The sequence below is a fragment of the Cyprinodon tularosa genome, unplaced genomic scaffold, assembly GCF_016077235.1.
Source record: "Cyprinodon tularosa strain WSP-4 unplaced genomic scaffold, ASM1607723v1 ctg187, whole genome shotgun sequence".
In the NCBI taxonomy this organism is placed as follows: domain Eukaryota; kingdom Metazoa; phylum Chordata; class Actinopteri; order Cyprinodontiformes; family Cyprinodontidae; genus Cyprinodon; species Cyprinodon tularosa.
Genome location: NW_024038657.1, coordinates 1,563,030 through 1,588,974, shown reverse-complemented (window position 1 = coordinate 1,588,974; position 25,945 = coordinate 1,563,030). Strand labels below are relative to the sequence as shown.

General features: G+C 35.3%; 2 protein-coding genes across 3 annotated transcripts; both read left to right on the top strand.

Moving 5' to 3' along the window:
- Positions 1 to 958: 958 nt before the first annotated feature.
- LOC119781977 (eukaryotic translation initiation factor 4E type 3-like) lies at positions 959 to 4,909 on the top strand. The gene is made up of 7 exons (XM_038282641.1): positions 959 to 1,244; positions 2,030 to 2,102; positions 2,215 to 2,309; positions 2,900 to 2,960; positions 3,039 to 3,105; positions 3,988 to 4,143; positions 4,252 to 4,909. The coding sequence occupies exons 1-7, from the start codon at positions 1,093 to 1,095 to the stop codon at positions 4,296 to 4,298; spliced, it is 651 nt and encodes a 216-aa protein (XP_038138569.1). The 5' UTR covers positions 959 to 1,092; the 3' UTR covers positions 4,299 to 4,909.
- A 4,594-nt stretch (positions 4,910 to 9,503) lies between these two features.
- Positions 9,504 to 24,942, top strand: LOC119782037 (forkhead box protein P1-B-like). Of its 2 annotated transcripts, XM_038282778.1 has the most exons (16): positions 9,504 to 9,614; positions 11,916 to 12,062; positions 15,156 to 15,287; positions 15,376 to 15,465; positions 15,714 to 15,834; positions 16,642 to 16,744; positions 16,834 to 16,941; positions 19,092 to 19,179; positions 19,480 to 19,557; positions 19,645 to 19,840; positions 21,208 to 21,284; positions 21,439 to 21,540; positions 21,938 to 22,065; positions 23,365 to 23,419; positions 23,865 to 24,031; positions 24,136 to 24,942. In XM_038282778.1, exons 2-16 carry the CDS (start codon positions 11,931 to 11,933, stop codon positions 24,296 to 24,298), a joined length of 1,740 nt encoding a protein of 579 aa, XP_038138706.1. In that variant the 5' UTR covers positions 9,504 to 9,614; positions 11,916 to 11,930; the 3' UTR covers positions 24,299 to 24,942. The 2 variants fall into 2 exon arrangements, with proteins under 2 accessions (XP_038138706.1, XP_038138707.1); XM_038282779.1 differs by lacking the exons at positions 9,504 to 9,614; positions 11,916 to 12,062 and adding an exon at positions 12,862 to 12,983 and having other exon boundaries at positions 24,136 to 24,298.
- Positions 24,943 to 25,945: the final 1,003 nt, after the last annotated feature.

The window sequence follows — 25,945 nt, the reverse complement described above, 5'->3', positions numbered from 1 at the left end:
ATTGCAATACCTAGCCTATTACTCGCACTTTTAGATGCATCTGTATATATTTGAATATAACCATAATAACTATTAGCATATTCCTGTATCAGTTTATGATAAATATTGACTTCCTTTTTGTTTTCTAACCATGTCAAATCCAATGTAGTATCAGGTATGATCCAGGGAGGGATTTCTTCTTCGTCTTCTTCTTCTTTTTCTTCTTCTTCTAGAATTTATTGGCGGTTGGCAAACAACATATGGTGCATTGAATGTAAAGAAGTAAGAAACCTATGGGATCAACTTCCGATCTTTCTATCTTCTAGATCTATAAATGTGGACTTCCTTACAAATAATTCAGTTTGGTTTATATATTAATGAAAAAAGTTGGAATTTTTAGTTAATAGTTTGATGATTATAACCAAATATTTTATCCATAATGAAACATAACGAACTTTCCTCCTTTAACCGACGTCTGAAAAAGATGCAGAACCTTAAAGTAAATAAATTGTCTGATTTATTGGAAGAATTTCAGTTAGTCCCCTCTTCTTAATATTTTTTTTTTCTCTTCCTTATTCTAGCCTCTAATTTTTATTGGAGTTAATAGGAGTTGTGATCTTCTTTGTTTCTTGCAATGTTCATTGGCGTATTGTTGAGTTTGTCTTTGATGTTCTCTATTTTTCAATAAAATAAATAAATAAATAAAAATACACTACCGCCACCAACCAGTAGGGGGTGTGGATCTGGACAATGCACTTCTGAGGAAGAGATGTTAGATCAACAAGAGTCCTTATGCAACTTTGGGTTAAAAATAAATAACTACAATTCAAGAACCGTTTGATTCCATCACGCAAATAACTATATTTACTCCCTCATGCATGTGACGGCTTAGGCAATAGAAAGGTCGAGATCGCTCTGGTTTACTGAGGGCGAGCGTCTGTTTTTCCTGCTATCTGGGGATTCGACCAATGACTCATCAGCTGGTCTGAGATAAATATACCCAGGGAATCTATATATACAAGCAACCATGAGACCGAAGAACAGTTTGCGTAGGAATATTGCTCTGTGATCGTTCTCTACAATAAAGTGAATTTGTTTTCATAATTAGTCATAATGGCAGCGCCATTGGCTGCATTGCAACTGAGCTCACCACCTAGTCTGGAGAAAAACATTCATATCAAGGAGAAAAATTTAGGAAGGATTCCACATAACCGGGAAAATGATATACTTCCTTTACATTCACCCTGGACTTTTTGGCTCGATAGGTAAGAAAGCGGGTTTCTGCTGTTTGTTTGTTTGTTTTTGGGGGGTTTTCTGTTTTGTTTTTCCACTTTAATGAAAGTTATCTGTTGCAAGTGAGGAAACCCTGGAGTTGATGGACCCTGCAAAGGAAAAAGAGGATAAACTTTTGTTTTCAACTTATTATAGGGTTTCAAAAAAAAAGAAAAAGAAAGTTATTGATTTTAGTTGTTTTAATGAACAAACAAAAAAATATATGTCAAACAAAATAATATCAGAACCAAAGAGTAATATTTGAGTTTTATTTATGTACTGTGTTTTTCTGGTTTGCACAATGGTCCTGATTATGACATGACTTATGGGAGACCAAAGTATTAAATAGGCTGGTGTGTGCTTTCATAAGAACTATATTAGGCGCAGCCTGCTGAGTCACTGTTGGTTTCTATGTTCTGTAAATGTTTGCACAAATCAGGCTTTGTGGGTCACATTTTTATTGTCCAATAACAAAAATATCAAATTCATATCCCTGTTTTTATAATGTTATGTAATCATAACAATGACATTAATTATGTAATATAACATTATAATTTGCATAACTGTAAAAAGGAGGGAGGGGGGGCTTTTCTCAAATTGGGTCAGTCTTGTTTACTGTTTACTGGCTTGTTTTGTCATCTGATTCCGTCCCAGCCAACTGCTGCTCCAATTTGTCAGCACAGAGGGCAGCAATGGCACAACTGATTAATGGAGCAGGCAAAAAAGTCAGTTAAAATGAATTATACTTATAGGCCTTTCATTTGTTTTTCTTGGGAAGATCTCTGCCAGGAACAACAGCAGCTGAGTGTGAGTCGAACTTGAAGAAAATCTACACAGTGGAGACAGTACAGGTAAGATAGATGCCTGGCTTTTATATTCCGTAGACCAAATGTCTCTTCTCTGTGCTAGCAAAATAAAAAAATAAATAAATAACCTGCCTTTCTTTGCTCCTATTTAATATAGAACTTTTGGCGGGTTTACAACAACATACCAAGTGTCTCTAGCTTGCCATTGAGATGTAGCTACCATCTGATGAGGGGGGAGAGGAAGCCTCTCTGGTGAGTTTGAATGGGTCAGATATGATATGTTGTAATTAGAGATGCCCAACAAAAACACCAGGGGACCGGACTTGGATACCTTGCATATACAATGTTGAGTTAGGATTAAATAAGGTTGAAAGTTTGCCATTTTTGGTTTCAGTGACAAGTTAAGAAATAAAGTCAAGAAGTAGAAATTTGATGTCAGCAACTGTTCTTAATGAGCAATAGTTTTTTTGTTTTTGTTTTGTTTGTTTTTCTTTGTGGTTTGTTCAAGCGAAAAAAAAAATACCTGATCAGATAACTGGAAACCTGAACAAAGACAACTTCTTGTTTTATCCTTTGTATATTTTAGCCTCAGATCAGGATCTATATTACCAAGTTAAGCCCCAAATTATTCATAGTCCTTGCAGATTTTTCAGACAGGAAGTTCTAACAGAAAATGAGACATGCATCTCTGTAAAGCTGATATGTCAAAAAAAAAACAAAAAAAAAAAACAAGCTAAAAATGAAAAAGGAGAGTGGAGGTTATAATCAAACTGTTATCAGGGCTTCTTCCTGCCTGTGTTTGTCACTATGAATATTTGGTAATATTTCTGGTTTGCTCACAGGGAAGAAGAAAGCAATGCTAAAGGTGGTGTTTGGAAAATGAAAGTACCAAAAGAATGTACTGTAAGTTAAGTAAAACTATTTTGCAATCAACATGCAAATTGATTTCTCTGTTTAACAAATCTGTCTTCATATTTACAGTCTGTGGTGTGGAAGGAGCTGCTATTGGCCACTATTGGAGAACAGTTCAGTGATTATTGTGCCTCAGGTAAATCTCTTGCACATCTTAAAACACATGCAAACTCCTTTCATGAAAACATGTAGATCTTCAAAGAAGGCACCAACAACGATGAGTTACTTCAACATTTAATTTCCTTTTGGGGTAAATAAACTATTTCTGAATTGAATTAAATCATTATGGGCTTTGAAGATCAAGCTGCTGTTGAGAAGAGCTGGTAGAAGTACCGTAAATCCAACTGTTTAGAGTGTAATCAGCCGTGAATCAAAGAAGAGAAGTCTTGGTCATTGTTTCTCAAGGGTACAAGGACATTTTTAGCAGCTCAAAAAAAAATAAAACTATATAAATCAAAACTCTGCAGGCAGATAGTGCAATAAAAAAATATTATAAATTGAATAAAAAAGGACTGTGCAGTTATAGAAGAAAAAAATATATACGCAAGAATATTTACACAGAGATTGCGGTGGACATCACTTTCTCATAATTTATGATATTTAATTTTTCTATATTTAACCTTAATTTTAGTTGCCATAATTTTTTTAGAACTTTATTCATAGCATTTTGAGACAGGCTGCCCGAAATGTGAAGTGCACTATAAGTAATGTTTAATCCTCAAACCTCCAACTATAGGGCTCAGAACCTCGTCTTTCTTTTACAGCAACTCTCAAACTGCAGTTAGCACATGCAAAAAACACACAATAAAATCTTATTTGGAATCTTTGTAAATCAGGCCCTCAGAGTATAAACAGAATTTTTCTAAATATGCCAACCTGTGGGACTTGATGTGTGGTGGGTGGAAAAATATTTATTTACAGGGAGAAATTTATCTTTTGCATACAAAACATCAAACCTTCTGGCAGTATCATTTTCAACTTGACCAGCCTTTCTCATTGTGTGGTTCTCTGTATACAGAGGATGAAGTAGTTGGGGTCAGCATCAGTGTAAGGGACAGAGAAGACGTAGTTCAGGTCTGGAATGGGAATGCTTCCTGCGCCGATGAGTCAAAGGTCTTGGAAAAGATCTACGAGCTCCTCCCTGAGACACCTTTTAAAGCTGTATTTTATAAACGTAAGTATCCTCTTTGTCTTAAGCATTAAAATCTTTTTGTCAAGCATTTAATAAAAACATTTGGAGCACTTTGCTTACTTTCTCTTAAATTTGTTTTAATCTTTTTAGCACATGAGGAGCACCACGCTTTTGAAGGAGGTCGAACAAGACACTAAATGTTTTTGCACATTATAGGTTTTAGGTTGTACAACAATCTTTTCAATTGGTAAAGTTATCACAGATCACTCAGGAAGATTACAAATCACCTTAGATCTTATGTATTACCTCAGCCTAGCTAAAGTATTTTCAATCAATATAATTTTAGTTAATCCAAGCACCACTTGCATTACAATGTCCTGCTAATATAGTTTGATACACCATAGTGTATGATTGTTTTATTATCTTTGAATGTATTTCTGTTGTTTTTTCTTTTTGTTTTACCTCGACCTTTTACAAATGCAAAACCGAGTAATGATTTTCAGAGGCTTTCTAATGAAATGTGCCGTTTAGATCTTTTAAACTGTTTTACTTATTCACTAGAAGTGAATAAGCAAAAAAATCACAATCTACAGTGTTGTATCCATATAAGAATTATTTTATATTTTTTGTCTTTAAAGGTATAGTGGAAGATTTTCATGAATTTTTGAAAAGAACCACCCTCTCCACTTTAAACAAAAAAGCAAATGCACAAACCTGTACCGGCTCACGAGATGGAACGCCTATCAAACTCGTGCGAGAGCATGCACGAGCACGTCTCCTCATGCACACCCTGTAAAAGTTGCTGTTTGCATCGCTCATAAAAGTTTACTTCACAAAAGAAGATTTGCTATTTTGCACTGTCAGACCGACCCCCGGTAAGTGAAAATGGGGACGAACACAAAGACATACATAAACATATCACCAAAATGATTGATGTTTAGGAGGACCACTTATTTTGATGATCCACCCGGAAATAGAACATTCTCCACTATACCTTTAAATGTTATATTTTTGGTTACAGATAAAGTAAACATTTACATGCAATGAAGGAAGTCTTTTGTGTACCAATAGGCATTTTATAGTGTCTAACTCTGCACATTATATTTTATCTTGTGTTTACGGCATTTATGGGAGGGAGAGAGCATGCTATTAGAAAATAGAATAGGAAATCCCTTAATTTTCCCACAATGGGGAAATTGTATTAACATTCTATAACCTTAAAGACAGAATGCCTTGATTAGATTCTGGGAACTAGAATCTAATTGCAGTTCGCAAACTGCTCTTTTTTTGTGGTTGGCCTTTACACTAAATGAAGCACTTTGTGTCATTTTTTTCTTTCTTTTTTTTTTGTATGTGTGTGCGAGATATTTTATTGTCCCTCCAGTATTAACTGAGGTTGTTTTACTGGAGACCAAATGCACTTTGGTTTTGATGAAATGTAGTTTCTCTGTTTGCATCTTGTTGTTTTTTTTGGCATGACTTTAAGTTTTTGCTTGTTTTTTTACTAGCAGAAGACATTGCATTAAATTTATCTGGATAATTTATGTTTTTCTGTAGGGTTGAAAACTGACATGGACAAAGAATACTTGATCAACAGCATAACGGGGGTTTATAGCTTGTGTTGAAGGCATCAAGTGAATAAAACAGACTATAAGGGTCAAAGACAGTTTGTTACTTCTGCACCAAATCTTTTTTAGTTTCTCAGATATCCATAGGTGTGAGTATCATTCCAAGTAGTATGAATAACTCATAATATCATAATAATAATGTGGCCTACATTTTGGTACTGGAGATGCTGGTTCCTGCAGAGCTGCGTTATGCTCATTACGACTTATGCTTATGCTCATTACGACATTACCAGAGCCATGTATATGTTACATCTAAAAGAAAAATCATAAATGAATAATCTTAAAAAAAAAAACACAGTTAACTGAACTCACTTTATTTTGCCTTAGTAAGTACCATGTTCATTAAAGTGATCACTATTATTTAGGAGTAATATTTCTCTTGTCCTGCACATATACTGCTAAGGAATCACTTGAGATTGATCTAGGATTGTACCTTGTTTTTATCAATTGTTTGTATTGTTAAAGTTTTAATGTTTAAAATGGTGAAATTGTGTATTTGGTCATGTGTTACTGTTAGATTTACATGACTTGGAAACAAAAGAAATAAAGATTCCCAAACCTAAACTGTTTTGTGGAATGTTGTTTTGAAAGTCACATAGAACAATATACTGTATTCCACATGTTCTATTTTTAGATTTATTAATAAATCCTGAATATTTTTGACTTGTTTTTTTTCTTTAAAAACAATTTGAGTATTCAAGCTTCTCACATCTAAATGCTTACTTAATATTTTGCCCCTTAATATGTTTAATATTTTGCTCCCATTTGCAAATACCCTTTTGAAACAAGATTTTCTTTCCCCGTTAGTCAGATAATACATTTTTCCCCTCATAAGTCAAGTAACAGCATTTTGAACTGTATCTTTCATGATGGCTGCTATGATAATGTCTCCCTCTTGTGGTTAATCCTAATAAAAAAATACTGGTGAATCTATCTTTGGGTATGATAAACTTGAGTTTAACTATTCCGTTGCAGATTGGCAACATATGCAGGGTCCATAAAAATGCCTCCCGATTTAATTTAGTTATTTCCAATGAATTTTTAAGGTAATTACATTCAAAAGTGAAACCCACAGATTTATCTTTCCCAATCTTTCTATCAGTTTATTATTATTGTTTATTATTTATGGTGCAAGAAATGAAAGAAAAGCAAATATTCCGGTCTTGATGAGAATACATACATAACCCGAGACCAATAAAAGAGTAAATTTAATGAAGAGGTATATATATTGCAATAATGTGAGAATCTACACAATCAAGTGAAATGCTGTTGACTTGACTGTTGTCCAACCGGTAAGTCACCGACCTAAGGAATGTAAGGCACTAAAGCTAAGGGTAAGAATGAATCTTCACATTGTGTTGAAGCATGAATGTTTATAGAAAGCTGGGTGGAGGGAAAAAATGTTGCAGATAGAAGGCCAAAGCATTATTAAAATGCAGAGAAGCCTTGCTAGTTTGAGTGAGTGAATACGAACAGATGCATCAAGAACATGGGTTACAATTAGTAAGATGTGTCTTACCTGCACTGAGAAAATAAGTAATTGCACTGTTGTTCAGAAATACAAAGCCCTCTTTTTCAAATGGAAATAAACTTTGAATTTAATTTGTTAATCAAGGTCCCAGTTTAGAGACACAATATCTCAGTTTAACACAGAATCCCTTTATGAAAATGCTTATTTAATTTTCAAGCATGACTTTGCATGTGCTCACATAATCAGTACCTGCTTTAACTGTACCAGTAACAGTAATTCGTAACTGTATTACTGTGCTTGATTGGCAGACAAGGTGGCCTAAAAATCCCAAAGAGAACAGGTTGGGCATTTTCCAGCAGAAAATCAAAGGCCAGTCCCACCATGGTGAGGAGCTGAATGCCGCTATTAAAGCAATCTAGGGTTGCTTTCCTCCCCGCCCACGTCACATTGATACAGTGTTTTATGCAAAACCCCACAAACTAAACATAATTAAATGGGGGGGAGTATCTTTGAAACTTCTTTTCTCTGTAAGCTCAAAATAGCTTTTTTTTTTGTACTTTTTTGAAGATATTGTATTTTTATTTTTCATTTTTGTGTTTTATGAAGTATCAGTATTTGATAAAAGTTTATTATTTCTTTATAATTAGAGTTATTATGAAGTATGTATTATGATTTAATTCAATTTCAATTAAATTAAATTCAGTTTATTTCTATAGCGCCAATTCACAACACAAGTCATCTCAAGGCACTTTACAGTTCACCAGATCATACAGTCAAATTGATTCAAAGTTCTCTATCTAAGGAAAACCAATTAATTGCATTGACTCAAATGCAATCCCTCACACTAAGCATGCTTGTAGCGACAGCAGAGAGGAAAAACTCCCTTTTAACAGGAAGAAACCTCCAGCAGAACCAGGCTCAGTGTGAGCGGCCATCTGCCGAGATCTAACAGGATGGGCACAGATACAAGTCCATTATCTGAGGCCATGAAAATATCATTAGCAACGTTCACCAGAGCGGTTTCAGTGCTATGATGAGCTATAAAGCCAGACTGAAGCTCTTCAAAATGTTCATGATGGTGTAAGTGATCGCGATTTAATGAGAATAGATATTCAGTTTTATCTTTTTCCTTACTTCAGTAGTTCATTTATTTGTTCTTCTATCTTAAAAATAAATTATTTCTAAATAAAATATAGCCTTTTTAAGCTTTATTTTTCATTTTTATTTTATTGCAATAAAATACAAACTTAGTTGGATCATCGATTTATGAATTAGCCTAATTAACAATTCATCATCAACATTTAACACACAGCATCATCTTCTACAGTTTTTTTCATTTTAATCTTATTGTTTATTCTTATAAAAAAAAGAAGCCATTTAAAAGGAGATAATTCTTTTCTTTTTTTTCTGCAGTGATTTCTTTCAAAAAAAAAATTTTTTAATTGCAAAAAAAAAGAACATACATGAACAATATAGAATATTAATAATTACAAACACATACAACAACAGAGGCCTTTACGGAAAAGAACTATTATTTTAAAATGTCAAAATCAAATCTATGCTTGAGAGTTATAATTCTTTAAGGGCAGTTATAATTTTCATGGCTTTAGCATTTGAACTAAATTTTAAGGATTCTATATAGATATTAACCGAAGATAATAAGATATGGAAATTAGGTTTTTGTTGTAAATATTTGGAGGTGTGAATATGATATTTACCATAAATAATAAAATAATTAATAACATATAAAAATTCTGTTTTGACAAGTTCACATTTCTCCATCCCAAACAAAACTTCCTTATCTGTTAACGTAATGTTGTCAAGATTGTTATTGATGGAAAAAACGTATATTTTGCTATATATACAATCCCAAAAAAGATTAATAAGCTTTTCTTCATTATTTTTTTTACAAAAAGTACACATTGGGTCCAAATCTCATTTCTATCTTTTTTTTTTTTTTTTTTTATCAAAAATGCTTTAACAGGATAAACATTATGAATAATTTTATAAGAAATTTATCTTAGTTTATTGTTTATTAAGTATTTTTTAAGGAGCAACCAAGTCCACTTCCAATTTATATTTTCAAAAGTGTTGGACTAATAAAAATTACAAGCTGGTGAAAAAAACAGCATCTCGTAATAGAATATTTCTTAACCTTTTGTTGGTTGTTTTCTTACTTATAAAACAACAATATATTTAATATAAATGGAGTTTGGATCAAAACTTGGCATTTCGGTCAAAAATCAAAACGGGGGTCCTCGTGTTAACATTACGTCACCATTGTTTACTTTTACCCAAGCCACGCCCCCGTTAGCAACTTGTGGCTAGCTCATTACCGAGGAAGGCAGAGTGCATCGAGGGATCTTCTTCTGTCACCACCCAGCGTTAAAGACTGTCCGCTCGTACATATTTCTGTGAGTAAACGTCAATAAAGCAGCTTAGTGGGTGATATTAAATACCTACTAATATAAACAGCAGGTTTCTCTAGAATATTATCGGAGGCGCAGCGGTTAGATAGCACCGTTTCATTTGAGCTAACGTCAGGAGCAGTAATATATATAGCTTTTGTTAGGGCTGGCATTCACGTGAATCCAATATGCTGAATTAAATCAACAACATTTCTTTAAAGGTACCTCTTTTATATATAGGGCTTGGTTGTTTTGTATAGTGGATATTAGACTCAAACATCCGGATTTATTTGGTTATCTAGCTTATGTAAGCTAATGGCTCCGACGGAGAACTACACTGCGGTAGTTGCTATTTACGGGTTTTGGATATAATTACTTGGTCCCGATACAAAACAAATATAATAACATACTGATGCAGTTAAGGTCAGATCTACTTTTGGTTTATGGTCGCAGTTGCTGCGGGTGTGATGGCTGATGTGCACTGAGCTCCAAAGGCAGTCTTTTTTATGCTTAATATTACAGTTTATAACTGCTTAAGTGGAACAAATCTAATATTTTTCTTCCGGTATGCACTTTTTTTTTAAATTAAATAATCCTTTCAATTAACGATCCGTGCCATTTCCAAATTTTTGAGAACATAGAAAATCTTACTGGAGTTAGTTTTCGACATAATCTGAATAATTAATTGGAGGATCGGGATGAACATATGGTTGTGCGATCACATAGAAAGTTATAACATACAAATGCATATAGATTTTCTTTAAAGATATAAGACATCGAGTTTTACATGCAGGAAAAAATATGAGTTGTGAGATAATTAAATTCAAAGATATGAGTTTTTGTTTTTTTTAGGTTTTTAATTAAGTTAATTGATTTCATTCCAACAGAAAATTAGTAAATTATGAGTTTCCCATTTATGTATGGCAACACATGTCCGGAGGGATCATCAGGTTTCTCTTAAACCTAAAAAAAAAACAACAATAAACATTAGAATTCTTAGTATAAAATCTTTTTGATGAATAACAAAAAATAAATAACCAAAAAACAAGCTTGTCTATTTTAAACCAGATGACTCATTTTCAATTTTTGTCAATTCGTGTTTTCATCACACGATCAAGGGTTTTCCTTTCCTTTTTTAAACAGCTTAGTGTCAGAATTAAACAACATAAAAAAATCTAATCCCTGAATAGTAGTAGCTCTAATTAAAGAAATATGATATGCATTTTTAATAAGCTCTGATAAAAATGCTGAACAACCAGATAGATGTCTGTGTTTTGCATAAGGAGCTCAAAAATGAATTAAAAATGTTCCCCTTCCTATCAACGTTCCCCTCCAGCTTATTTAGACATTTCTACAGGAAACTCTGTCCTTTGTCTTCTCACCTAATCTTGATCCTAGGAGCTAAAATAAACAGTGCAGATTTGACCAGCCTGTGCCTGTTTTCAACAGATTTGTCTTTTAGTTTGTGATTTCTAGAAATGTAGTCATATTTTATGTGTGAATAATCTTTTGAGCTAGAGATAACTTGTTGCTCATTAGTCATGTATTCATTGTTTTTTTTACACATTAGATTGATTCTCAGGAATTTGTCTTTTTCTCCTTGCAGCCTGTTTTGGGCATAACTTTATCTGAGTATATACAGTACAGTCTAATCGGAGGTTTTCTCTCGCTGGTGCGTGTAAGAATGATTTGATTTTTAGATTAATCTCAAAATGTTCTGGAGTTTGTTAGATGCTGGGTTTTCTGTGCTGCTTTCCATCTCCTTATGCTTTTTGTTTGCCTTCTTTATTTACTTTTGTTTATGCTGCTGAGTTTTTTACTCAAACACTCCCAAGCTGTATACATAAAAGCCTACTTGTGCATTGTACTACCTGCCACAGCCGTTTATCGCACCACCTGGTTAATGGTAAATTGTTCCAGAAGGAAGATATGTTTGCACATAAACACGGACCCAGGGCCCCTGTGTTTACAGTAGTCATGGCAGCACTTGGTTATTCAACAAATAGACTTAACATCTTCCTCTCTGGTGAGTGGAAGAGTGTGTTTGTATTACTGGGTTGGGCTGCAAAAGCGAACTTCTCAGGTTTTAGTGCTGTTTCTTTTTACTCATTGTTTCATCTATCTATGATGCTTATTTCAGCAGCTGTTTAATCCTCCTTTTTTTTATCTAAAAGAATCAACCTCTCATCACCCAACAAAGTGTTTTTTCTTGTTGAAAGCAGCCAAACATGTATGTTTTCTGAACTCTATCCAAATATTCTGTGGCTTCATTGGGTTACTATCATTTTGTTGCTTTCCTTTTTGCAGGTCAGTGAAGTCCAGATGCATGAGTCCCAGTCAGATCCAGCAGGACACACCGTACAAGCAATCCACATAGAAAGCAGAAATCCTACTGAGAATGAGAGTCGACTGAAGAGCAGCCAGACTCCTCCTCCTCCTCCAGAGGTCCCAGGGGTCAGTTATCCCCATAAGCATTTTACTGAGTCCGTCAGAGTTTAGTTTAAAAATAACTAGAGGTTCCTCGATCAGGTTTTTCCTGACCGATAATGTTTTCTATCATTTTATTCATTCATTTGATGTTTCATCTGTCGTTTTCTCCTGATGTTAGGAGTGCATCACATAAAACATTAAAGATGTTGGTGGGTCTTTGATAGATGTAGTGGGTTGGAATTAAATGCAGCATTTCAACATTATTCCTATTTGTGCATATTATGCGTCTGACATTTATTAGCCTTTGTAAGCTGAACAAAATTTGATATCATGGACTGTCAAAGACGGGTCTTCTTAAAATACATATTTAAAAGGAATTGTTGGATTCGAAAATGTATTGCTTGATGCCTTTATAGACCAAAAATGGTGGGAGTTTTACTTTTTATGCATTTTTTAATTAATAAAATTAAAATCTTAACTTTTTTTATGAGTGCTATTTCAACAACAAAAGACTAACAATAAGTAACCTCAATATTTTTTCATGTTATTTTCCATTGAAGTTTTACTTCTGTAAAGAGACTTGTATAAATGTTTGTCTAGGGTCCAACTGATCCAGCTGCCCATTAAAGCATGAATATATTAATTTGATTTGAACAAGTTTCACAGCTTTTCTTTCTCCCTGTATCCATGGACTTAGACTGCATAAATGTGTCCTTGAACCAGTCTGTTTTTTTGTTTCTTTTTCTCCGATAAATGGGCGTGCATGGTTTTTGGGGGATGGGGTAGCTGAGGTTTTGAAGGGGATGGGAGAACTCTGCTCCTGCTGGGTGGAGGGGTCAGTGGTATATTGTTGGTTTTGTTTACCCTCATATCACGTGGAATGCTGGGTTAGATTTTCATGGTTGCTGAGAGTGCCCAGAGAAACCTTTTAGTGGAGGCTATCAGGTTTGTCTAACCCATCTTTAGTTTTGTTGAGCTATAGTTTGTAGAACCATGCTACCTGAAGTGATTTGCTTTATTTCCTGCATCTATATCTTTGCCTGTTGTTGCATGAAAGTTTTGCTTGGATTTATCAGAAAGTGTATTCTTTTTTGCAAGTTCATCATTTTTTATTTTTTTTATTAAGATCTATTACAGCAAAACAGCAAGTATCACTTCTGGTCTGAGAAGCATGTTTGTTTTTTCACTGCAAGTTTTGAGGATTTCTATTTGCTGTCAGTCATTTCTCAAAAGAGTCCACAAGACCAGTCTTGCGGGAACAGATCTGTGTTTACACTCAGTTGCTCACTGGTATGACTTTCAACAATAACAACAACAGAAGATGTTTGGACTTGCAGGCTACCATAGCAACAGGGATTAGGGAGAAGGCTGTTGTTGTGTTGATGGTGTCCACAGAAAAATAGAGGGAGGGGGGGGGGGGGGGGGCAGCCGGCTCTGTCCGTAGGATGGACCTGCCTTTTCTTTTTGTAGCTTCGGTGGCCATTCTGCAGCACACAGTTTCATAAGAAAAAGACAAACCAGGAGGCAGTCCTCTGTTATTGTTAGCCCAAAGCCTGTGTGAAATTCTCTGTCAGTTTGTTTACCCGACTCCAAACAGACTGTGCCTTTGGAGAGGAATGTTTGTTTGTGGTTCAAACCTTAATTAAAATACGAATCTCAAGTTCTGTTTTCGTAAACAGGCCCTGTGTGCTTTTTTATTCATTATTTATATCTCTCTGCCATTTCGATTCCTCGGTTTTTGTTTACCATAAACAACTCCTGAGCGATGAAGCTGACAGCAAAAAGGGGGGGACGGTTGGGGGGGGTAATTGCTGTGTGTGGACTAAAAGAAGATGATTTTGTTTTTCGCTTCTGACTGCTGTTTTTGTTGTTGTTTTGCTTGGGTTATAATTCCCCAAAGCCATCCGGTGTTTTGGTTGTTTTTGTGTTTGTGCTGCTGTTTTTAGTTAGAATAAAATCATGCTCAGGTCATCCTACTGAGCTAAACTGAGAAGCTCAGTAGGATTTTATAACAGGTATATTGACAGAATGACACCTCATTTGGCTGAAAAGATATCTGATCATAAATCGTTAATTTGTTTTTAATAAGTTGATCTAATCTTGGACTTTAAAAAAACATTCTTCAATGATAACATTTAGTAAGAATATAATTTCACAGTATCAACACTAAATTCTGACGCAAAAAAGTCATACATGATCCAATATCTTTAACCCCCCCCCCCCCTTTTTTTTTATTTTTATTTTCTATTATTGATTCACACTAACAAGCTGACATCATCTGTTATTCAAGCTATTTGTACAGATATGCAACCTTTGTTCGGTTGCATAACAGAGATAGTCATCTGTAGTAGCTAGAAAGATTGATGGGAGAGCATGGAAGATGTATTTTGTTATTTAAACAATTGGAAAACTTTAGTGTCTTTTATTCTGTTGGCTGACTAGTAGTCTGGTGCAACAAGTGGGCAGAAATGTTGGAACAGTTTTTAAAGTTGGTCTCACATGACAGCTAACCTAAAGTGACAAAGACTGCACAATTGTAGAAATGTTATTATTTGGAAATGTGAAAGTATAAAATAAAGATGTCAAATCAGACATGATAGAACAGGAAATCTTACTATTGTAGCTAATAGAACTGTTAATGGCTGAAGAGTAAAGTAAATGTTTTTAATTATTAGAATTTAAGTTAAATTGTTATGTGTCAAAAGAGAAGTTGAAACAAAGCCCTACTAATATTGTGACCAAACCGAGAGAAAAAACTATGACCGTAAACATAAATGTTCACAATAATGCACAACGGCTTAAGAATATTCCTATATGCTTTAATATATAATACAGAGCTTAAGTTATATTGCATTACATTATGAAATAATGAATAAAAAACACTGACCAGAGTCCTGGGTACAATTTAGATCTTTTGAGAATTAGTTTATAAAATACCTCTGCTTATGCTTTGAATATACTTTTGGTTTAAACCTTGGGAAAAGTGAAAGAAAATGGTCACATGTTCAATATAAATCTTTAATTCCTGTGCTCTTCTCTCCAGGATCTAGAGAATTATGCCCCTGCTTTTCTAGCATAGACGTGACCCAATCTTATCTTTCTCCTCCCATGATGAAGGTTCCAGTGTCATCTATGATGACCCCACCTGCCGAAGCTCCACAACTGCAGCAGGCACCACAGCAGCAAGTCCTCAGTCCTCAGCAGATCCAAGCGCTGGTCCAGCAGCAGAAGGCCCTTATGTTACACCAGGTATCAGCACATCCAGCTGGTTTTACTATGCTACGTTTGTCTCAAGCCCTGTATTTGCATTATTCCAGTGTTACTAATTTCTCTGCAGCAACAAATTCAGGAGGTCTTCAAGAATCAGCAAGAGCAGATAAATATGCAGCTGCTGCAACAGAAGAATGCTGGAATAGTTACTCAAGAGGTAAGGTGAACGGAATACAGAATCAGCAGAAACATTAGCAGTGTTGAGGTAATCTCTCTTGCATTGAGTGAAATATTTAGATGGACTTCTTTAGGTTTTCCTTGTTCCTACTTCTGCCATTTCATTAAAACTAAATGGAAATACAACCGACAGACAACTGCTGTTTCCATACTAAATTGTAGAGCAACAGAGAATATTATGATAACAAAAAGTATTAGGAAAGTATGATGACTGATCTTGTCTCACAGCTCACAGCTCAGCAGATTGCCATTCAGCAGCAGCTTCTTCAGGTGCAGCAGCAGCATCTGCTCAACCTGCAGAGGCAAGGGCTGTTGTCTGTGCTTCCCATGAACCCCACTGTAGCCCCAGGTAGGTTACCTGTTTTAACCTCTGGACTATCTAATGTTTTCCTTCATTCATCAGACTGTAGAGAAAATTATTTTGAACATTAAAAAAGATAAAAAAAAACACTTTGCAAAACCCTTAAGTCAATATTGCAGTATTTCACAGCATAGACAACTAGTTCCTAGTTGATACCACTGACACCAGGACAATTTTCTCTTCTTTATGTAGGACCTTTTAAGGGAGTCGTCAGGCTCAGTTTTAGCTTTCATCTTGAATTGTGTCCTTACTCAGGTTACTTTCTTATGCAAAAATATATTAAAAGGAAATATTGTTAAATGGACTTTCATTTTAATTTAAGTTCACCTTAATTACAATTTAAAAGATGGCAGTAGTAGAGAAACCTTTTAGCCAAAATGCTTCTTTGGAGTTCTGTCTGTCCGTCCCCATGTATACATTTTCTGTCTACACTCAAAATATATAAGATAAATTGAGTTAATATGTTTCTTAACAATTGAATTAGAATTTGACTCTAATTTGTTGTCAAAACACACTTGCTGTTGATGACTTGTAAAGTGGCAATAAAGTTTTTTGCTAATCCAAAATAACTTTTAGAACAAGTGAAGAATACATAACAGGCACAACGTTAATTTTGTAACAGGCGTTATTGAACAAGCATAACACTTTTTACCCCACTTCTAACGCAATGATGCTTTGCGCAGGACAGAACCTGATCTGATCTTCACAAAATCAGTTTATCAATCAAAGATTAATTCAAATGTCTCGTAGCTGCATGTATCTCAATTAAAAAAACGCTGTTGTGTGCATTTTCAGGTTCTGATAACAGCAGCGTTCTCTCTGCTGCTGGAGATATTAGAGAGTCTTCCAGCCAATCTACCACTAATGGTCATCACACTCTTCTGAAGAGGAAAGAAAGGTTTTAGATTTACTTTGCTCTTTTTCATGTCACTCAAACATTAATTTTAGAAAGAGTCCATTAATATTTGGCTTTTCTGTTTTGTGCAGTGGTGCCCAGGATGAAACCTCCCAGAACAGCCATCCTCTGTATGGAAACGGCATGTGCAAATGGCCTGGCTGTGAAACTGTTTTTGGAGACTTTCAGGCATTTATGAAGTGAGTACTGTACACCGTCTGGCTATACAGCAGTACGGTAGCCCTGAGGTTCAAAACAACATTACAAAATTTAAAACAATTGGAAAGCTTGAGCCTTATTTACATTTCAGAAAACAAAAACACATTTCAGTAAACAAATTTGCAAATGACAAGACTGAGCGGAAAGGGAATGAGCCAGCTCGGATGCTGACCTGGAAGTGATAACGCGGCTTGACGCTTCAGGGACTAGAGCTAACATCGTATTATGGCTGCTAATTTACATGGATCTCTCTCTCTCACCAGTGACTAAAGAAGCTGTAAGCTCAACTAAAATCCTCATAATTCTCTGATATTTTTTTTGGCTATTTCTCTTTTTTATCATTACAAACAGTAGAGGTAGTTTTGTTTGTGGACGCTGTCAGACATTCATACTCAATGCGCTCATTTTGAAACACTTCATTTTTTGCTCTTTAACAAAGACACACTTGTGAGATATTAATAAATGTATATATGAATACCTGATTTTATGCTGTAATACATTTCATGCTCTTTAGCAGAGACAGAAATAATCTATAACTTTTTAATAAATGTATAAATTAATGAATTTTTTAAAATAAAAACTGACAGGAGCAGCAGAATGTTATCTTTGAAAGGACTTCATTATAAACACATATATAGATAAAAGTTGAAAGAAACATAAACAATGCAGTAACACACCGAAATATGTTTAAGTAAACATATTGATAAAGAAAAATTAAGTCACCTGGATTGTCCCTCTGTTGTTAAATGTTGTAATTTCAGTTTGAACTAAAGTGGACAGAGAGTGCAGACCTCCTCCAAGCATCAAATTACGCCCCATATTGTGACTTACACCTATAGCTAAAACTCCACATGATCTGGATTCTTGCCAAATTTAAATGAATTATTCGCTTGTCTGAGGTCCACCTTTGCTAACAATTTCCTTAAATCGTTCCATAAATTTATAAATAAGGCACAGCGTGTGTCTGCAGCCTCTGGTGTTTGTTCTGCTCTCAGCTTCTTCATTCACTCTGCTTACTTCTTTTATCAGCAGATCGAGACTGCTGATAAAGCGATAAAGCGAGGCATGGCTCACCTTTCCTGTGTTTTTGTCTTTACTATAACACTACTGGTTTTTTTTGAGTCCAGTGTTGAAGCTGTCCACAGTCACTGCCGCCCCCATCTGGTTCAGAGGGGAACTACTAGTCTGTCAAATAACGTTAAGGAATCCTTTAAAAAATTCCTGCATGTGGATGTGGATCTTCACCAAAATTTATAGGATTGTGCCTTAGATTGAGGCAAACTTTCAGTAAAAATTTCATTAAAATCTGTTTCATAACTTTTCAAGTTATCTTTGACAGACAGACAAACAAACAAACTCACCTAAAACACAACCTCCTTGGCAGAGGTAATGATTGAATTTTTCTTGTATGGGTTTTCTGGCAAGTGGAATTTTATATCTCCTGCCTGATTGGCGTAGATTAAATGAGTAAGAGGAAGAGAAGAAACATGGACACTGAAAGGTGTGCTGCACTAATATTTTTTTGGCAGCCTGTTAAGTGCGAGTTTTATTTTTAGTTTGTTAGTTATTAAGTTGCACCAGGATTTTACACTGAAGGTGAGAATACATTCTATCAGTGACCAGTTAAGTATGATTGAGTCTTTTTTCTATGTTTAAAATACTTAAACTTTCTGAGACAAATGAAGGTCTTTGAAGGACTTTATAATAAACAGTGTCAGAGTGGTCTGTGGTCCTACATAGGTTATACCCTCCACCTGTTTAACCAGCTCTTTCTGAAGAGCAATAGATTTAAGATGCTGAGATGTTGTTGCTCTGTCTCTCTCATCATTGTAACATTGAGCTCAAATGATTTTCAATAGTAGAAAGCTAAAGTGACAATGGAGATAGACCCATCCAATATGGCGATGTGTTTCAGCAATCTGTGCTCACCATAAAAAAACTTGTATTATAATTTCCCGGTCAGCCTCCTAGTATTGTCCAGTTGCACCTCAGGGCCTCTGTAAAGAGAGTCATAATTTATTTTTAATGCTTAGTCTTTTTATTCTTCATTTAAATCAGTTTATTCCCTTTCCTTCTCTTTACACTTAATAGTTCATATGTTTTTAATTTTATTGTAATTGTTTGTGCATAGACATTTAAACAGCGATCATACGCTTGATGACAAGAGTACTGCGCAGTGCCGTGTACAGATGCAGGTCGTTCAACAGCTGGAGCTGCAGGTATGGAGATTTGAAACGGTAACAATTACAAATCAACTCTTGTTTACTAAAAGGAGCTTTGCCTGTTATACCTTTGTCAAATTGAAATCATGGCGAGGAGTCGCGGGTAAGGCCGCTTTGTCAAAGTAAAAGTGGACATATTTGTAGTTGGGGTGTGTTTTTTTTTTTTACACCCTCCCTGCAACCAGAGGTGTTGTGTTAGGATAATTGCAACACCTAGGATGACACATAGAGTGTCATGTAACTAAAACTGTGAATTTACCATCCTCACCCTCTATTTTGGTCCTTCATCTAACACAGCTGAAAAAAGACAAAGAGCGACTGCAAGCTATGATGGCTCATCTCAAATCCTCTGAACCCAAACCTGCAGCTCAGCCTGTGAGTACCCTTCCAGATCTGTTTTTTTTTTTCTGCACCTTGAGTTTTTCTTATAGATATACCCTTTTTGTGTTTCTGTGTGCGCAGGTGAATCTCATTTCGAATGTGTCTTTTGCCCCGGCGACATTGCCCAAAGGACCTCCTCCTATGAGTCTGTCTCAGAGTGCCACAACCCCCTCAACACCCCTGACGCCGCTCTCTGAACCCCCCTCAGTCCTCACTCCCAATAGCATGTTCACTAGCACTCCGGTACGGAGGAGATACAGCCGCTCTGTGAGCCAAGGTACCCAAAAGATGAAGCTTAATTCTAGTGTTTATATTGCCTTGAAAAAGCTTGATTCCGATTGAACTTGTGTTGGGATTTTGTGATGGACTTGAATATGAGCAAGTCGCAGTAGTGTATCATTGAGATTTTCTTTTAAAATAAAGCCATGATGATGGTGTCTATTAATACCCATCAATAAAATCTAGTGATACCCAAAGTACCTGATGAGTAAATAATGTGCAATTTAATCTCAGTATAAATCTGGATGTTCTGTGACGGTCTAAGAGTTCAGTTGGATGACGTTAGTGGATAAACAGAATCATAAAAATTTTAAAACATACTTCAAGAATAAAGTTGAGAAGTGAAAAAAAAATGTTTACTTTCAAAACAATATAATTAGTACAAAATCCAGGCTCTAAAAAAATGAAGATTACCATCCACTTAAACTGAAAGTAAATCTGGACGAGCTGCAGAGATATACAGTTTGATCAGGACAATCGATCCATAAGGAATTATTAGTCTCACACCAATCAAAAGCCTTAATTGATAACAGAAAAAGGAAAAACCTTTTTCAGATGCACAGCAAACATGAAAGAAAGTACTCCAGCCATATGAAATATTTCTGCATAGAAACCATGATTGCAAGAAAAATAAGCTTGTACAAAGCATCCCAAAGGTGTAACATGATGGTGGCAACATCATGCTGTGGGTCTACATTTCTTAAGTATTGAAAGGGAAGCTGGATAGAGTTCATAACAAGCTAAATGGCGGTAATAAATGGTAATCCAAAAAAAAGAACTTGAAGTGAAGAGACACTTTCCAGTCTAAATTCAGACCAAAAAATTCTCTACAACAGGCATGCCCAGAGTTGGTCCTTGAGGGCTTTTGTCCTGCATGTTTTTGAGGTTTCCCTCCTTTAGCACAGTTGATTTGCATAAGTGCAGTTCAGCAAAGGCCTGTTAATCAGCAATCAATGAAATCAGCTGTGATGGAACAGGCAAACCTCTAAAACCTGCAGGACAGCGGCCCTCGAGGACCAACTTTGGGCAAACCTTTTACCCTCTACATATGCAAAGCTGATAGCCATTCCCCAAAATATTTTTGAAGCTGTAAAAATAATTCTGAAAAGTGAAATTTGGCCTTGGAACCTGAGTGCAATGACTGAAGGACTGCTTTTATTCATTTTTTTTTTTTTTTTTTTACAAATTTATACTACTTGGTCTTTTGGGTCCCTATAAAATACATTAAAGTTTGGGGTTTACAACTTTATATTTAAAAGAAGTGCTAGTTGTATAAACACTTTAGAATGACACTGTACATATCTTCACTCAAACTATAGTTTCATTTTAAGTTCCCAGACATGACTTTTTCATCTCTTTCTACAGATATAATTGATAATAAAGAGTTCTACTTGAGCACAGAGGTTAGACCTCCATTTACATACGCCTCTCTCATAAGACAGGTAACGCATTCCTGCTGTTAATTTACATGGCTTCTGATAAATGAATAAACTCTTTAACCTTTTAGTTTGTTGCATTGTTTTCCACAGACTAGCTATAACTCAAATCATTATGTTTTTGTGAGTAAGTAATTCTGATTATTTCTATCTGTTTCAGGCTATATTTGAATCACCCCGCAATCAGCTGACGTTAAATGAAATCTACAACTGGTTCACTAGAAACTTTGCGTATTTCAGGCGCAATGCAGCTACTTGGAAGGTATTAGTGACATCACACATTTAAGATCAGAAACTGATTGTACACTGCAAAATCTATCTAGAAATAAATTAGAATACTTAAATTAAGTGTATTTACCCTTAATTTGAGTAGGTAAATAGGATGATTTGCCAATGGAGTTAGTATTTTTACTCTTAGAATAAGATAATTAGATAATATGCACTTGAAATAAGACAATGCAATAGTTTTTTCTAATTTTAAATATAAATTATCTTGTTCCATTGGTGAAGTGTCTTACTTAACTCCTCAGTTCAAGAGAATATTTACTTATTTTGAGAAAAAAATGACTTATTTAGATAAAACGTAGTTTGCAGTGTATTTACATGCAGATGTAGATTGCATCAGGTTTAATAGTTTAAACATTTCTTGAATCTTCCAGAATGCTGTCAGACACAACCTAAGTCTACATAAGTGTTTTGTGCGCCTGGAGAATGTGAAAGGAGCCGTGTGGACAGTAGATGAGATCGAGTTCCACCGAAGGCGGCCTCAGAAAGCGGCTGCCAATGGGTATGTACACTTTAGACATTGAGACAGAACGTTGTGTGCGTTTAGGTCTTACTAGAAGTCAGGTGCCTTACATCAAAGAACTTGACCTTGTCACTCCGTCTCTTGAGTGCATTTGATATTTACTGTAAACAAGAGTCGGAGCTAAAAAGCCCTGGGGGTAGGCTTTTCTAACATTGAGTACTTGGTGTGTTAGTGGAGCAAAAGTAAGGACACTGAAGGACAATGATCAATGAAATATAGAAACAGCTATACTGCAATCAGCTCAGAGATTATAAACGTCTTTTTTTCTGTTTAAATCAAGTAATTACCGGTAGGAGAATGACCAGTGATGACTTCTGCTGGGGAAAACGGTCTGATGCACCCTTTGCACCAATTGAATAGATGATGTCGCTACTGAAGTGATTGTTAGAACTGTGTTTGCTATTGCTTTGGTGTGGTAAATAGAGAAAAAAAATAATTTATAAATATCTAATAATCTAAAAAAAAAAATACAGCAGACTGTACACTAACTCCTTTAAAAAAAACAAAAACAAACGTAAGAGCTTAATTTTTAGATGTTTCTGTCAATGTCATCGCATTATAGATCTAGATGCATCATGCAACAGAAAAAAGTTTAAAAAGAAACCCATATGATAAACTGCTCTCTGAATTATAATAATCTGACACCCACAAATACTTTTTTTTCTAAAAGATTCAGCGTGATGCAAAACTAAATTAGTTTTAGATCTTCTTAATTTATAATTTCTCTGACTGTAGATTTTTGCACTTCTTTACTGCTAATTTTTAACCTATTAATATCAAAGCACTTTGGCCTTTCTTAAAAGGCTGGTTCTCTTGTTTATATAAAGGAACCTTTAACTCATGTCGCATATAACCAGAAAGAAAGAGAAAATCGGCAGTTTACACATTTAAAGTTCCCAAACACGTTGGATTCTTACAGATGCTATTAAGTGTGCGACTGGTAGTTTGGAAAAAAAGAAAGATCCTAGCATGGGATTTTTAAGAAATAATCAGTGAAGCTAAACAAAAGATTAAGCTGCATCTTCCTCTTTAAAAGAATGCGTTCAAATTAAGGGTAACATTTTTGTGAAGTCTTCGTGTTATAATCATATTACTGTCATTGTTCTATACCTGCTTCTCTGTCGGAGTGACAGGGTGCTGGTTCTTATCTGCAGCATTCTTTGGACTAAAGACATGGTTTCTTATTGCCAGCCCCTCACAGAGAAAGATAATTTCTTTTTTTTCTATTTGGATAAAATAATTAAAGCATATTTTACTTTTGTGTATTTCTGCTCATAGATCTCTGCTGAAAAATTCTCAAAATCCCCAGACTTTACCCAGCTCTGCTCTTCAGGTAAGGATTATTTAAAACTTTTTTTGTTAATGTTTTTGCACGGTGGTGCAGCTTGCAGCACTGCTGCATTGCAACAAGAAGGTCCTGGGTTCTATTCCATGCCCAGGGTATTTCTGTATTTGGTTTGCATCCTCTCCCTGTGCTTTTATGGGTCCTCTCTGGGTACTCCGTCACCCTCCTACAGTCCAAAAACATGACTGTTAGGTTAATTGTGAGTGTGTGTGGTTGTTATGTCCATGTTGACCTGCAGAGGAAAGGTTTACCTGTCCTTGAATGCATCCTCCCTCTCACCTATAGAAAGCTGGAGATCTATTCATCAAAAGATGAATGGATGTTAGTTTCAGAACTGAATCTAATGAAATGCTGTTTGAAGATTAGGCTAAAACTTGTCAGTGTTTGACAATCTACATATAAAGACTATGAATATTCCTTTTACCCTTTTCAGAATGCTGGTCTAGACGGAAACAACGCTCTCTACAACTCAGCCTCAATAGGTAGCATCCCCCTACACTCCTTGCCTCATGTTCTCCAGGAGCAGATGAATGGCGCCCTGGCTAACGGATGTGGATACCAAAGTGACAGCAGTGCAACACAGTCCCCTCCTCAGGCTTTGTAAGTTTTCCCATTTTGACTCTCTTATTGTGTATTTGTATCAGCTGGTTTGAAATGTCAGTTCTGATAATGCATGCTTTCCATTGAATATGTGACCACACTAGTATCAAAGAAGAGCAAGAGGATGAGGAGATCAGTGAAAATTATCCATACGAGTCTCCAGAGAGCACCGATGAACAAGGCCACAGTCCTGAACTGCTCCAGGGGGAAGTCAGCGGCAGCCCAGAGAGATCGGAGCTTCATTTCAATCGTGTGCCTTCTCTCTGATGATGAGGTCCAACTTGTCCACAGCAGCACCAACTCACTCAGAACCTATGTGACTTGGTATTCCAAAAAGCAACAGCTTCATCTATGTAACCAAACACTCTGTACTTTAGAGTTTTTTTTTTCTTTTGATATTTTTGAGTATTTGTTTTCGTTTGTTTGGTAATCTAGCTCTCGGCTGTTTTTGTACAGGTGATGAGAACACAGTAAGACGTTTGTAAAACTGTTAGTAATTATTCTCATTTTACAGTTTATCTCATCACCAAAATGACCATGATGAGCGGAGAAGCCAAAGGAAAGGGAACACTGATAGTTAGCACTTCACAATGAAAGTTCCCCTGTTTTAACTGCAGCTTTGTGCTGCGCTGGGGCCACACTACCTGAATTTATTTTAGTAATCATTATATATACAAAGATTTGTAGAGAACATAAGAAAATGTTGCTATAAAAAAAACCAAAAATGTTCACTGCCAACATGATCTGATATATTTGTATTGAAGGTATAATCAATCCAGCTGATCAAAAGGATACACTGCTTCTTTCTATTTCACCCCTTTCATAAACATTGCAAAATAAAAACAGATTTTATCATTATTGTTAACCAATGCATCTCTATGTATATTAAATTGATCATGATCTATGTGAAATGATGCGTCATTGATTTAGATTTTATGATTCACTTATTGAAATGTTGCAGTTAATTAAATCTAATTAGGTAATTTAGTTAGCAACAAATAGATCATGTATTTTCAGAGGGGATAACAAATTCATCATGTCTTAGTCATATTTAAAATTTACATTAAAAAAAAAAACTTTTACAAGTCCCAAAACAAATTGTCATTTCAGGAAAAGTTTTTTTTTTTTAAACGTAAATTTGTTTTCTGAAATGATCATTTGTTTTGGAACTTGTAAAAGTTTTTTTAGATTTTGTAATGTTGGTTTGCACCTCCCGGCCACCGTACATATTAAATCCTGCCGTTTAATGGAACACAGTTTAGATCAATAAATTTTTCTTTATAACGAGCACAGTCATGTCGTAGGATTACACTCAAATTGCATACAAGCAATTTCTTCACTAAGATTTAATCCCACTGAGTTTGTCCCGATTGAAAAATATCTAAGAAAGTAAAGGCAGTTGTATTAGTTATTTAATTTGAACCAGTCTCTCTGAAGCAAGCAAATGATGGTAGAAAGAAACTCTAACCTCAACAAGATCCAGGTTCTGAATTAGCAGTTTTCTGGACAGAGAAGAGGCAAAAACACAGAAGCACTGGGTTTAGAATCCTTGTTATGGAAATGTAAAACAAGGAGAATAGAGGTATTGGTTAAGACAGGGAATGTGACTTGAAAAAATACACTCCTGATTTTATAGCAAGGAAACTTCATACTGGAGCAATTCTTTCAGGATAAAAGTAGGGCTGCAACTAAGGATTATTTTGCAAATCAACTATTATGTCATTTATTTTTTAATTAATCGATTAGTAATCAGATAGACAAAGGTTCCTTAAAGAAGACTTTTTACAAACATTTCCACTTGAGGGGTTCTGGATAGACCATATTGACAGTTGAAAATGTTGTTTTTATCTTGAATTTTTATTTATTTTCTTTAACAATCTTGGTATAGTTACTGCTCATGTTTTAGAGTCTCTA